Genomic DNA, 15,264 nt, shown 5'->3' with positions numbered 1-15,264 from the left:
AAGTTCAGGCCCCAGGACAAACAAGGAGCTGAGTTTGGACACGGAGCAGGGGCAGGGCCAATCCACAGTCTTCCTGGGGCGCCTGCAGAGCCCCGACCCCGGGGCAGAGTGCACAGCGGCGCAGAGCGACTGGCACCAGGAGACGGCGGGTGGCCCCCCGCATTTCTGGCAGGAACGCTGTGCTGTGAGGGGGCGTGATCTGCTTGTGGACAGGCACTGGGAGCAGCACAGACCAGGGCACCAACGGAGGGCCTCTGGGAACAGCAAGCTGAGTTCGCCAAACAGGGCAAAGACAGAAAGACTTCTCATTAAGAGCACACAGTCTCCAGGAGAACACCCCCCCACTCCGTTTTTTTAAATCTGTTTTTACCTGTTGTGTTTTCTATTACCTTTTTAATTTTTACTTTTTAAACAATCCTCCTAGTTTTAATCCCTTTTTAATTTTTCTTTTAAAATAATATTATTATTTTGAAAGATCCACATCATGTTATTTTTACCTGTCTTGGTTTTGATCTCCTGTTACTGATTATACACAGGTTTCAAATATATTTTTTTCTCTTTTCTCCTTTTTTAAAGGTTTTTAAGAGACGTCTCAACCTGATTGCTATTCTGCTTCAACTTGCTCTTCAATTATTCATTATATACTGTTTTCAAACCTTTTTTTCTCCCCTTTTTCAAAATTCTCTCTTTATCATATCTTTTTTTATCTGTTCTATTTTTATTACCTTTTTAATTTCTACTTTCTAAACAACTGTATATGCTTCTAGTTTTAATTCCTTTTAAATTTTTCTTTTAAAGTAGTTATATTATTTTTTTTTAAATCCACCTGATTTCATTTTCATTTCTTTTGGGTTTGAGCTCCTGTTATTGATTATAAACAGGTTTCAAATATCATTTTTTGATCTTTTTTAAAGTGTTTTTAAAAAGATGTCTCAACTCGAATGCTAGTCTGATTCAAATTGCTCTCTATAATTGATTATACACTGTTTTCAAACCTTTTTTTCTCCCTTCTTTTAAAATTCTCTTTCTCTCTCTCTCCTTTTTTATTTAAGTTTTATTTCTACATAGGCATTAGATATATAAATAAATAAACTCCTTTAAGGATCACAATAGATAACTGATACTCCATAAGCCACAGTGCCAGAGAGATATGAGCAAGATGAAGAAGCAGAGAAACCATTCCCAATTAAAAGAACAAGAGAAATCCCCTGAAAGAACGATCAATGAAATAGACATCGATAGCCTACTAGATCAAGATTTCAAAATAGGAGTGATCAAAGTATTGAAGGAACTAAAAGAGATAGTGTTTAGAGATATAAAATATGTCAAAATGAAATCAAAGCTATAAAGAAGAGCCAAGTAGAACTGGTAAACTCATTGGCTGAGACGAGAATGGATCTAAAGGCTGTGCAAAGCAGACTAGATAATGCAGAGGAATGAATTAGCGACCTAGAATACAGGACAACAGAAAGCACCCAATCAGAACAACTGCAAGATAAACAAATTAAAAACAAATGAAAGCAACATAAGGGACCTATGGGATAATACAAAGCATGCCAATCTTCGCATAATAGGGGTTCCAGAAGGAGAAGAAAGATCAAAGGGGATTGAAAAGGTTTTTGAAGAAATCGTGACTGAAAACTTCCCAAACTTAAAGAAGGAATCAGATATCCAACTACAGGAAGTTCAAAGGGTCCCAAACAGGAAGAACCCAAACAGATCCACACCAAAATGTATCATAATCAAGATGGCCAGAGCCAAGGATAAAGAAATAATCCTAAAGGCAGCAAGAGAAAAGCAAAGAGTGAGTTACAAGGGAACCCCCATAAGGCTCTCAGCTGATTTCTCTACACAAACACTACAGGCCAGAAGGGAGTGGCAAGATATATTCGAAGTCCTGAATGAACGAAAGATGCAGCCTAGGATACTTTATCCAGCAAGGCTATCCTTTAGGATAGAAGGAGAGATAAAGAATTTCACAGATAAGCAAAAACTAAAAGAGTTTAGCAAACTAAACCCATGCTAAAAGAAATATTGAAAGGTCTACTCTAAATAGAAAAGCAGCAGGATGCTACAGAAATGAGAAACTCATAACTGGAAAGGTGATAACTCATGAATTACAAATAAAATAAAAACGAAATTGTAAAAGAAGACATCTAAATCATTAAGAGTGGGAGAAGGAAGCAAGAAAATATAGAGTATCTTTTTTTTCTTTCTTTTTTAAATTTTTTATTTTCTGTAGGATGGGTTTGAGATATAGTAATGGGCTAATAGACTTACAAAAAAGGGTAACCACAAGCCAAAAACCTACAAGGGAGTCACAAAAACTAAATAAAATCCATGATAATACAAAGGAAAATTACCAAACCACAAAAGGAAGAAGAAAGGAACAAAGAAGAAATACCAAATCAACTGCAAAGATAAGTTCAAAATGGCAATAAACACACATCTATCATTAATTACTGTAAATGTTAATGGACTAAATGCTCCAGTCAAAAGACACAGAGTGGCAGACTGGATAATAAAGCAAGAACCTTCAATATGCTGCATACAAGAGACCCACTTTAAGGAGAAGGATACATATAGATTGAGAGTGAAAGGATGGAAAACGATATTCCATGCAAATGGAAAAGCCAAAAAAGCAGGTGTTGCAGTACTGATTTCAGACAAAATAGACTTTAAAACAAAGGCCATAAAGAAAGATAAAGAAGGACATTTTATAATGATTAAAGGAGTGATACAAGATGAGGATATTATACTCATAAATATATATGCACCCAATATAGGAGCACCTAAATACATAAAACAATTACTAACAGAGATAAAGGGGGATATTGATGGGAATACAATCATAGTTGGAGATTTTACCACCACATTAACATCACTAGACAGATCTTCCAGACAGAAAATAAATAAGGCAACAGAGAAAATAAATAGTACAATAGAAAAACTAGATTTGGTGGATATTTTCAGAGCATTACACCCCTCCAAAATAGGATATACATTCTTTTCAAGTGCACATGGAACATTTTCTAGGATTGATCATGTACTTGGGCACAAAAGAAGCCTCAACAATTTTAAGAAGATAGAAATTATCTCAAGCATCTTTACTGACCACAATGCCATGAAACTAGAAATAAAAAACAGAGAAACAAAGGAGAAAAAAAGGAAAGCATGGAAATTAAACAATATACTATTAAAAAACCAATGGGTCAATGGGGAAATCAAAGATGAAATTAAAAAATACCTTGAGACAAATGAAAATGAAAGCACAACCACACAAAATTTATGGGACACAGCAAAGGCAGTGCTAAGAGGGAAGGTTATAGCGATACAGGCCTTCCTCAAAAAAGAACAATCACAAATAAACAATTTAGCCCACCAACGAAAAGAACTAGAAAAAGAAGAACAAAAAACCCCAAAAGGCAGAAGGAAGGAAATTATAAAGATCAGGGAGGAAATAAATAAAACAGAGATTAAAAGAAAATTGAAAAAATCAATCAAACCAAAAGCTAGTTTTTTGAAAAAGTAAATAAAATTGACAAACCTCTGGCCAAACTCACAAAGAATAAAAAAGAGAGAGCACAAATTAGCAAAATAAGAAAGGAAAATGGAGAAATTACAACAAATAAAATAGAAATACAGAATATCATATGAGAATATTATGATATGGGAAATCTAGAGGAGATGGACGAGTTTCTGGAAACATACAGTCCACCAAGACTGAATCAAGAAGAAACTGACCACTTGAACAAACCAATCACTAGAAATGAAATCAAAATAGCAATAAAAAAAAACCTCCCTACAAATAAAAGTCCAAGACCAGACGGCTTCACTGGGGAATTCTACCAAATACAAATCCTTCTCAAACTACTCCAGAAGATTGAAAAGGAAGGAATACTCCCAAACTCATTCTATGAAGCCACCACAACCCTGATACCAAAACCAGGCAAAGACACTATCAAAAAAGAGAATTATAGACCAATATCACTGATGAACATAGATGCCAAAATCCTCACCAAAATATTAGCAAATAGAATCCAACAACACATAAAAAAGATTATACATCATTATCAAGTGGGGTTCAACCCAGGGATGCAGGGGTGATTCAACATACGCAAATCAATGTAATATATCACATCAACAAGAGAAAGGACAAAAACCACATGATCATCTCAATAGATGCAGAAAAAGCATTTGATAAAATTCAACACCCATTTATGATAAAAACTCTCACCAAGGTGGATATAGAGGGAACATATCTCAACATAATAAAAGCTATATATGACCAACCTACAGCCAGCATTGTACTCGATGGTGAAAAACTCAAAAGCTTCCCACTAAAATCTGGGACAAGACAAGGATGCCCACTATCACCACTCCTATTCAACATAGTCTTGGGAGTCCTAGCCACAGCAATCAGGCAAGAGAGAGAAATAAAAGGGATCCAAATTGAAAAAGAAGAGATAAAAGTGTCACTATATGCCGACGACATGTTACTATATATAGAAAACCCTAAAAGGTCCACACAAAAATTACTTAGAGCTGATCGAAGAATTCAGCAAAGTAGCAGGTTACAAGATTAACGTTCAAAAATCAGTTGCATTTCTTTACACTAATGATGAATCAACAGAAAAAGAAAGTAAAGAAACAATCCCCTTTAAAATAGCACCCAAAGTAATAAAATATCTGGAAATAAATCTAACCAAGGAGGTGAAAGAATTATACACGGAAAACTATAAACCATTGATGAAGGAAATTAAAGAAGACTTTAAAAATGGAAAGATATCCCATGCTCCTAAATTGGAAGAATCAATGTTGTTAAAAATCAATTGCCCAAGGCAATCTACAGATTTAATGCAATCCCTATCAAATTACCCAGGACATATTTCACAGAACTAGAACAAATCATAATAAAATTTATATGGAACCATCAAAGACCTAGAATTGCCAAAGCATTACTGAAGAGAAAGAAAGAGGCTGGAGGAATAACTCTCCCAGACTTCAGACAATACTATAGAGCTACAGTCATCAAGACAGCATGGTATTGGTACCAAAACAGACATATAGACCAATGGAACAGAATAGAGAGCCCAGAAATGAACCCACAAACTTTTGGTCAACTCATCTTCGACAAAGGAGGCAAGAATATACAATGGAATAAAGACAGTCTCTTCAGCAAATGGTGTTGGGAAAACTGGACAGCAGCATGTAAAGCAATGAAGTTAGAACACTCCCTTACACCATACACAAAAATAAACTCAAAATGGATCAAAGACTTAAACATAAGACAAGATACAATAAACCTCCTAGAAGAAAATATAGGCAAAACGTTATCTGACATACATCTCAAAAATGTTCTCCTAGAACAGTCTACTCAAGCAATAGAAATAAAAGCAAGAATAAACAAATGGGACCTAATGAAACTTACAAGCTTCTGCACAGCAAAGGAAACCATAAGTAAAACAAAAAGACAACCTACAGAATGGGAGAAAATTTTTGCAAATGAAACCAACAAAGGCTTGATCTCCAGAATATACAAGCAGCTCATACGACATAATAAGAAACAACCAAACAACCCAATCCAAAAATGGGCAGAAGACCTAAACAAGCAATTCTCCAAGGAAGACATACAAATGATCAATAGGCACATGAAAAAATGCTCAATATCACTAATTATCAGAGAAATGCAAATCAAAACTACAATGAGGTATCACCTCACACCAGTCAGAATGGCCGTCATTCAAAAATCCAAAAATGACAAATGCTGGAGAGGCTGTGGAGAAAGGGGAACCCTCCTACACTGCTGGTGGGAATGCAGTTTGGTGCAGCCACTGTGGAAAACAGTATGGAGATTCCTCAAAACACTAGGAATAGACTTACCATATGACCCAGGAATCCCGCTCTTGGGCATATATCCAGAAGGAACCCTACTTCAGGATGACACCTGCACCCCAATGTTCATAGCAGCACTATTTACAATAGCCAAGACATGGAGACAGCCTAAATGTCCGTCAACAGATGACTGGATAAAGAAGTGGTGGTATATTTATACAATGGAATACTACTCAGCCATAAAAACAGACAATATAATGCCATTTGCAGCAACATGGATGCTCCTGGAGAATGTCATTCTAAGTGAAGTAAGCCAGAAAGAGAAAAATACCATATGAGACTGCTCATATGTGGAATCTAAAAAAACAAAAACAAAAACAAACAAACAAAGCATAAATACAAAACAGAAATTGACTCACAGACAGAATATAAACTTGTGGTTGCCAAGGGGGCAGGGGCGTGGGAAGAGATAGACTGGGATTTCGAAATTGTAGAATAGATAAACAAGATCATACTGTATAGCACAGGGAAATACATACAAGACCTTATGGTAGCTCACAGAGAAAAAATATGACAATGAATATATATATGTTCATGTATAACTGAAAAATTGTGCTCTACACTGGAATTTGACACAACATTGTAAAATGATTATAAATCAATAAAAAGTTAAAAAAAAGAAAAACACCATATGAGATCGTTCATATGTGGAATCTAAAACAAAAACAAAACATAAATACAAAACAGAAACAGACTCATAGACATAGAATACAAACTTGTGGTTGCCAAGGGGGAGGGAGGTGGGAAGGGACAGACTGGGATTTCAAAATGTAGAACAGATAAACAAGATTATACTGTACAGCACAGGGAAATATAAACAAGATCTTATGGTAGCTCACAGCAAAAAAAATGTGACAATAAATATATGTACGTTCATGCATAACTGAAAAATTGTACTCTACACTGGAATTTGACACAACATTGTAAAATTACTATTACTCAATTTAACAATGTTAAAAAAAAAGAAGTTAGCACTGTTTTTGAGAAACTGCTATTTTCTAGGCATGCCTGAAGTTTTATACTAACATATATTTGGGGGGGGGTGTAATTTTCCTCCAAAAGCAACAAGAAACTGCAGACATGGTCCCAGTGACCCTTGAGAAACAGAGGCAGCAGTCCCTATGTGGTCCTGTTTTACACAAGGGCTTCAACGTGGTGAAGTTTTCACAAGGTAGGGAGTCAAGAGACAGACGTTCTAAAATCAATTGAGCCTAACACGTCACGTTGCATTAGGGATTTTCCTACTGGTCCCCCAGCCTCAGGTCTCTATTGCTTTTTATTTTTTTAAAGAAAGGTTTGAAATAAAATGAATATTTATGTTTCTTTCAAGGGGAAGTCTGGAGCAGAGTTGCAAAACAAAACCAAGAGTCCTGATTCTTGGTACCTTTGTCCACTGATGATTAATCATTCTTTGGAAAGTACTTAGGAAGCTAAGATTTTGCTTTCACAGTGGAGGACTCATGTCCTACCCATTACTCAGAGCCATTCCTGAATGTTAGCCCCACGTTGATCAGACACCAGGCCGGAAGCAAATAGTAGATCTAGCTCAGGTCACCCCTGAGTGATAAACTCCCAAGGAGGAGAAACAAAGCAGCCAGGAAAGCTGCTCGTGCTTGACAGAGACAGCGAGGCTTCTGCACGGAACAGCTGCTGAACAAACGTGTTTAAAGATTTAGCTTACTTATTCCCACTGAGGTTTCTCTGATCCAGACTAAATCCAAAGCTTTGGAGAAAAGCACAAAAATGCACAGTCACTTGCTGATAGGGCCTTCTAAACACCCAGCAGAGTTAGGAAATTATTCCCAATAAGGGAACATAATCATTCAACCATTTCACATCAAGCGCATTTCAAACTTGTTATATTTGAGACCTCGCACCCTCCACGTGTGCAGCTCAGGCATTTCTGAGAAACCATCCCTAGTATGACACAACTTTACTTCGAAATGGTTGGGAAAATTGGGGAGAACGTGCGGAGGAACCATCTGGCCAGACTCAGTCCTTTTCTAGCATCCTCTGTACCCCACCCCCGAATCAGCCCCATTTCCAAATACTATAATGTGAATTTCCACTTACTGAGTTTCTATAGTGACCCAGTCACTATATATGTGTATAATGGAGCACTTTATAGAGAGAGACTCATTCAATTCACACAACAATCCTCTGAGACAGTCATAACTATTATCTACATCTTAACCTAGCAGAGAGTGGTTAGTAAGTTGTCCACGGTATCAAAGCTACTTAGTGGCAGAGCCATCATCCAAATTCAGGATCCTGATTCCAGAGTCCACACTAGACCACCTCATCTGGAGCTGTGTAGGAAAGAACAAGGAAGATCCAGGGTTTCTGGTCACTATTTGGTCCCTTTGTAGATAATTGCTGGCCAATTATCCTAGATGGGAGCTTGGAGAACACGTAGGCAAGGGTACTCTCTTAATCCTGTGCCCATGACCAGTCGGCCACATTACTGTCCTCTGTTCATGCAAGGTAAGACCTTGAAGTCCTTCTTAACACACTTCTCTGTGCTAACTGTACCAATCAATCAATTTGAGGTTTGAGTGTACAGGAAGAACCCAGAAACAAGCTTGCAGTGCCTCTGTACCAGTATTCAATTCTGTATTCACCATGTGATCCCATTAAAGACTTTAATTAAGGATTTCATTAAAAGCCCATTAATGACCACCTTTCCTTGAACCCCCTACTGTGGGATCTGGCGTTGTGCACAAAGAGGATACATGTGGGTTCTGGTCTCCTCTTTCTCTTTGATGTTTTTAGCTATCAGGCACCTTGCCTGCACTGTGTGCTCAGGGAGCAAGGCCGAACTAGATCTGTGGTTTTCCAAATGTGTTCCTTGAATCCCTGGGGTGTGAGGGCATGGGGGCCACCTATTCAAACAGACCCAATCCACTATGGTGTATTTGATGAACAGACTTTGGCTATTTGATTCTATTTGGAAAAAAGCTTCAGCAGCTAAGCAAATAGTTTATAAATGGACAGGAACCTCCATACCGTTTTCCATCAGGGCTGCACCAATTTATACTCCCACCAACAGTGTACAAGGGTTTCCTCTTCTCCACATCCTTGCCAACACTTATTATGCCTTGTCTTTTTTATAAAAGCCATCCTAACAGGTGTGGGGTGATATCTCATTACGGCTTTGATTTCTGTTTCTGGGAGATGTTTGTCAAAGTGTACAAACTTTCAGTTATAAGATGAATGAGTTCTGGGGGTCAAACATAGAGCCAAGTAACTCTAGTTAACAGTACTATATTATAAACTTGAAATCTGCTGTGAGAGTAGATCTTAACGATTCTCAACACCACCACCACCCCCAAAAATGTAACTATGTGTGGTGATAGAGGTGATGGATGTGTGAGTTAGCTTGATTGCAATCATCATTCAGCAATGCATGTAAGTATCAAACCATCACACCATGCACCTTAAATACATATGATCTTAATTTGTCAAATATTCCTCAATAAAACTGAGTAAAGAATGCACAGGAAGTCATGATCAGTGGAACTATTCAGTCTTGATGTCCTATGACACTAAAATCCCAGGGCACTAAGATTCGATGACCAGAAGATTGAACTATGAGGGTGAGGTTCTCATGTGCTACGATTTCTGGGTTCCCAGAGGCACAGAAATGTTCAGAGCTGCTGAGGTCTCTCTGCATTTGGGTGGGAGCCTAGCAGAAGTTTGAGGGACCCCTTTCTGGCCTCCAAAATCCTAAAGACCACCACATGAAACCAGGGACCAAGGGAAGGTTCTTGAATCTCCTCATCTCCTCATGCCCTTGGTTTCCCTGCTTCTTTCTCTCACTGCAGATGGTTCATCTGAGAGAAAGCTGAGTTTGTAAAAATAACCCTGTCAGGCTACCATCTGTGCTCAGTCACTCCACAAACACAAGATGAATAAAAAATGTGTCAAGTCCCCACCCCCGAGTTTGCCTCTTAGTTTCCGTTATCTTGCTGGGATCTGGAACAGCAATACAGGAGCTGATTTGTCATGATATGTTTATGACCCTAGCCAGGCAAAGGCTTTTTCCTGGAAGCTCTCACACCCTGCAGCTATCTTTAAAAGGCAGGCAGAGCAGCCAGAGTTGCAGAGAGGCTGAGACAAACCCAGAAACCACCAGCTCAGCTCTCACACTGAAGCTGGCGACCTCCCGCTCCCACATGAAGGTCTCGACGGTGCTTCTGTGCCTCCTGCTCACAGCAATGGTCTTCAGCACCCAGGTGCTTGCTCTGCCAGGTAAGCCCCACCTCTCTATAGGAAAGCTGACCACCACCAGAACTATCAGATCAGCAAGAATCTGCAGGTGCTCGCTCCGAATCCTTCCATTGTAAAGATGGGGATATGGTCCCGCAAGTGGAAAGAAGAGCCCTGATCTCACAATTAGACGAAGAGCCAGAACTAGAAACCCAGGCCACCGAGGCCAGTCCCCATGTTCTCTCCGGACATCACTACTGAGAGTGATGTTGTGTCTGTCCATGATCCCGCTGCCCTTGCATGTCTGGGGATGGGGGACACACACACAAAAAAAGACCCTCTCTTACTGTGGACACAGAGGGCATTTTTGTCACTGGTGGAGGGCATTTTTGACTGTACATCCCAAATGTTTACTGGACTCCAAGGCAGATTTCAGAAACAGTGGTTAGAGGAAGGGAATGAGGACCTTCCTCTAACTCGAGGGACCTTCCCTCGAGGGGAATCTCTCGAGGTGACATGTTTTGACTTCGTCTGGGAGAAATATATCTATATGTTTGTAACGTAACTCATGTTTTTATCCTCTGATGACTTAGATTTACTGCATGTGTCAGTCTGAATAAGATAATGCATGCTGTGGTAACAAACAATCCTAAATTGTCAGTAGTTTAAGGCAACAAAGGTTAATTTCTTACTCGTACTAAATATCTATAAGGCATTGGCTAGAACTTGGGCTTTGTACACTCAGGATTCTGGATTGATGGAGCAGTGGCCCTTGGGAACATTGTTGCTTACTGTAACAAAGGAAAAGAAAGCTCTCCAGGGTCTTGTACTGGCAATTACAAACTCTGGCTTGCAAGTGACACTTGTCACTTTGTCTCCTTGCTTATTGGTCAAATTAGTTAATGGTTTCGATCAACAAAAAGCAGCCAAGAAATGCAAGTCTACCATGTGTCCAGAAATCCAAGAATAGAGACTATTTGGTGAAGAGTATTGTGACTATCACATAGCGACACAGCTCTTCATAAAGACAAAACTGGAGCTTACTGACTAAGCTTTGTCCATATCCCTGTCCACAGCGATGGGTCTCCACTGTACAGCTGGGGACACCAAATCAAAGGCAGAGGCACAGGACCGTAGAGCAGGTGGATCCTGCCACACTTCTGACATTTCGTTGCCTCTTCTCAAATTTTCTTCCTTACAAAGTCAAGCTTTAAAAAATTATCTGTATATCATTAGTGTTCACCCTTTCTATTCATTTCTCCCCCAAATTCAGCTTCTATCCCAACCATCTGCTGCTTTACTATGGCCAAAAGGAAGATCTCTATCCAGCGACTGCAGAGCTACAGAAGAATCACTGGCAGCAAATGTCCCCAGAAAGCGGTGATGTAAGTAGACAAAGCTCACCCTCTCCCAGCCTCAATTTCATTTCTGGGGGACAGTGTTCAAGAACTACATCAGAGTTACCTGGAGCTGTAGTCTCAGAGAGTTCTATCTCTCTAATCTAATTCATGAATCTTCACAACAGGAAATTTTCACTCTAGCTTCCAGCTCGGAAGCTTGTTCAGAGCATACCAGTCCTTCAGGTTAAGAGCAAGAATGGCTTTACTGAGCCATCAAGAGCATCCGCTAACCCCCATCTTTCCACCTTCCATCTTTCCTCTACTCCCACAGTAACCCCTCTATCCCATAGCAGATGGTCCTGGAAGGTTTGGGGATAGATGGAAACAATTTTCAAAGAGGATCCTTCTAACTCCTTCCCCTCTCTCTCAGCTTCAGCACCAAACAGGCCAAGAAGATCTGTGCTGATCCCCAGGAGAAGTGGGTCCAGGAAGCCATGAAGTATTTGGACCAAAAATCCCAAACTTTAAAGCCACAAATACTCACCTTTTGAAACAAAACCAGAACCTGAGAAATGCTTGGTTCATTTTCTCTGGTCTCCCTAAAATGTGTGCTAAGATCATCCCAACCTCATTCCAAAAGGAACAGCTTTTATTTTATAAGTCATGTTATTCCTCTCCTCCGTACATCCCTGGAATCTCGTAAGGGTCCTGGCAAGGATCACCAATACGAAAATGTTTTGTATTTTTAAGAAGACATTGATTGCTCTTGTGAACCAAAGCTGTGACTCACAATGTTAAATGGAAATACATGTTATTTCAGGAATACAGAAAAAGTATTTTTCATTGTAGCCAACAGTTGTTTTTCTTTTGTGTGTGTGTGTGTGTGTGTGTGTGTGTGTGTGTGTGTGTGTGTGTTTGTGTGTAGGGGAATCCATATTGAGCTGGGAGGGAGAAAGAGGGAAGTAGGGGTTAGAGGTGTGGTTATGGGGTGAGAATTGTGTTTCTGAGAAATGACCTTTTGGCTCTGCTGGTCTCACTGCGATTCGGGGTGAAACTGACAAGACCAGACAAAATCTTTCCATCCCTCTAATTCTGCTCCCCAAGAGAGGTTTCCCAAACCCCAAGTACTGCAGACACCTATTCAGCAGGGGCCTCACCACCATTCCTTTCCTGGCCAGCCTCGGCCTGACCTGAGTCTCTCCCATGACCCACTGCAGTGGCCTGCGGTACTCTCCCTGTGCCTGACCTTCCTCCGCTCATCGTCCTCCAACCCAGGATACACAGAAAATATAGACATCGGGAGATCAGACGAAGCCTAGATGACCCCTTGACAAGAGGTTTATTTAGACTAAGACCTTATCAGCACTTAAAGAGGCTTCATCCTGGAACTTAAACCAGGTCTTCTTGGAGGGACAAGTGGAGGGGCTCTTGCAGAGTGATTTCAGGTTAGGCAGAAAGGAGGCAGATGTAGTTTGAGCAAATACTTAGAAGCGGGGATGATTATAATGTGTTTATCAGGTTAAGTGGAAGCCCACTGAGAAGGCATTAGATTGGAGTCTGTGTAAAGTGCCCACTGGGAAGGCATTAGATTGGAGTCTGTGTAAAGTGGAAATTTGAGAAGGAAGATTGACGCCAGTCTGTGAAGGTGAGGGGTTTGTGCTCCATTCAGATAGTAATAAGCAAGATGAACGTGTCATTTTTATCACCTAAATGAGGACACTTTTGAGGATAAAAGGAGGCACCATTAATCATTGTGCTGGGTCAGATACAAAGGAACACTGTCCCTGACAAACCAGAGCATCTGGTCACCCTAGTGCTAAGAGGCACTGACAGTTTTGATTCAGTGGGGAAAGGGAGTACCATGATCAGAATTGCTTCAAAAAAACTAACCAGGTGGCTATGGGCTAGACTGGGAGGGGAAGGGAGGAGCAGTTAGGACACGACTGCGAGGCACAGGCATGAGACTGTTAAACAATAAAAATTCTACTGAGCAAGTTAAAAGATCAAATTGGCTTTATTCAACAATTTCATTAGTCAGGCAGCATCCTATCTAGCAAGAAAAAGGAGTTCCGCTACCTGTAGAAAAGCAACAGTTTTTAAAGGCAGAAAGGGGGCAAAAAAGAAATCATTAGCAAAGAATGCATTCTTCCCTAAGGGGAATGGAAGGGCCTGTCGGATTGGATCATCTCACTAGAGTTGACCAGGTAATTCCAGGTTGACTGGGTAAAGGTTACATTCCTGGGGGGTGGAAAATGCAATAAGTTAGATAATTAGTCATGGTTTGGTGACAAGGGATTTTGCACAAGTGACTCCATTTTGGGCCTGCTGTCTCCTTTTTAAAACTATTTCCCCTCTTTGATCAGGCTTTCAACATAACTGAGAGACGTGATCAAAATTTAGGGCATTAGCATCACTCAGGCACTGCTCTGTAGTTCTCAAAGCTTTTGTCCATCCTCTGTGTGGTATTCACAGGTCAGGACCTTTTTTTTGCTTAATCTCTGTGATATTCACAGGCCATGATTTCAGGTTCACAATTTTTTTTAAAATTGAAGTACAGTTGATTTACAATATTGTGTTAGTTTATGGTGTATAGCATAGTGATTCAGTTCATATATATATACTTCTTCATATTCTTTTTCATTATAGGTTATTACAAGACACTGAATGTAGTTTCTTCCCTGTGCTTTACAGTAGGACCTTGTTTATCTATTTTATATAAAGTAGTTTGTATCTGCTAATCCCAAACTCCTAATTTATCCTACCCTTCCCCCTTTCCCTTTTGGTAATCATACATTTGTTTTCTATGTCTGGAGTTTGTTTTGTAAGTATTTGTGTCTTTTTTTTACATTCCACATATAAGTAATATCATGGCATTTGTCTTTCTCTCTCTGACTTACTTCACTTAGTATGATAATCTCTAGGTCCATCCATGTTGCTGCAAATGGCACTATTTCATTCTTCTTATAGCTGAGTGATATTCCATTGTGTGTGTATGTATATATCCAATCCTCTGTCGATGGACATTTAGTTTGCTTCCATGTCTTAGCTATTGTAAATAGTGCTGCTATGAACACTGGGGTGCATGTATCTTTTTGAATTAGAGTTTTCTCCAGATATGTGCCCAGGAGTGGGATTGCTGGATCACATTGTAACTCTATTTTTAGTTTTTTAAGGAATCTTCATACTGTTTTTCATAGTGGCTGCACCAAATTACATTCCCCTAACAATGCAGGAGGGTTCCCTTTTCTCCACACCCTCTCCAGCATTTATTATTTGTGAACTTCTTAATTATGGCCATTCTGTGAGGTGATACCTCATTGCACTTTTGATTTGCATTTATCTGATAATTAGCAATATTGAGCGTCTTTTCATGTGCCTAATGGCCATCTACATGTCTTCTTCGGAGAAATGTCTACTTAGGTCTTCTGCCCATTTTTTGATTGGGTTGTTTGTTTTTTTGTTATTGAATTGTATGAGCTGTCTGTATATTCTGGAAATTAAGCCCTTCTCAGTTGCATCATTTCCAAATATTTTCCCCAAGTCTGTAGGTTGTCTTTTTGTTTTGTTTATGATTCCCTTTGCTGTGTAAAAGTGTCTAAGCTTGCTTAGGTCTTGTTTGTTTACTTTTGTTTTTATTTCTATTGCCTTGGGAAACTGACATAGGAAAACATTGTCATGATTTATGTCAGATAATGTTTTGCCTATGTTCTTTTCTAGGAGATTTATGGTGTTCTGTCTTTTGTTTAAGTTTTTAAGTCATTTTGAGTTTATTTTTCAGGTTCATGACTTTTAAGTTGGCTATTCTCTTTGTTCCTTTTCT

General features: G+C 39.4%; 1 protein-coding gene across 1 annotated transcript; it reads left to right on the top strand.

Moving 5' to 3' along the window:
- Nucleotides 1-10,008: 10,008 nt before the first annotated feature.
- On the top strand, nt 10,009-11,995 carry LOC102526726 (eotaxin). Its single transcript, XM_006212022.4, has 3 exons — nt 10,009-10,146; nt 11,378-11,489; nt 11,875-11,995. The coding sequence occupies exons 1-3, from the start codon at nt 10,071-10,073 to the stop codon at nt 11,993-11,995; spliced, it is 309 nt and encodes a 102-aa protein (XP_006212084.3). The 5' UTR covers nt 10,009-10,070.
- Nucleotides 11,996-15,264: the final 3,269 nt, after the last annotated feature.

This window comes from Vicugna pacos, chromosome 16 (assembly GCF_048564905.1).
Source record: "Vicugna pacos chromosome 16, VicPac4, whole genome shotgun sequence".
Classification (NCBI taxonomy): Eukaryota; Metazoa; Chordata; class Mammalia; order Artiodactyla; family Camelidae; genus Vicugna; species Vicugna pacos.
This window is presented reverse-complemented; position numbering and strand designations above follow the sequence as displayed.

Bases quoted from the DNA above. Each gene is read 5' to 3' on its own strand.
- LOC102526726 (XM_006212022.4), top strand. From the start codon at position 10,071: ATGAAGGTCTCGACGGTGCTTCTGTGCCTCCTGCTCACAGCAATGGTC. The intron at 10,147-11,377 runs GTAAGCCCCACC...CCCCAAATTCAG, and splicing joins CCAGGTGCTTGCTCTGCCAG to CTTCTATCCCAACCATCTGC. The intron at 11,490-11,874 runs GTAAGTAGACAA...CCTCTCTCTCAG, and splicing joins TGTCCCCAGAAAGCGGTGAT to CTTCAGCACCAAACAGGCCA.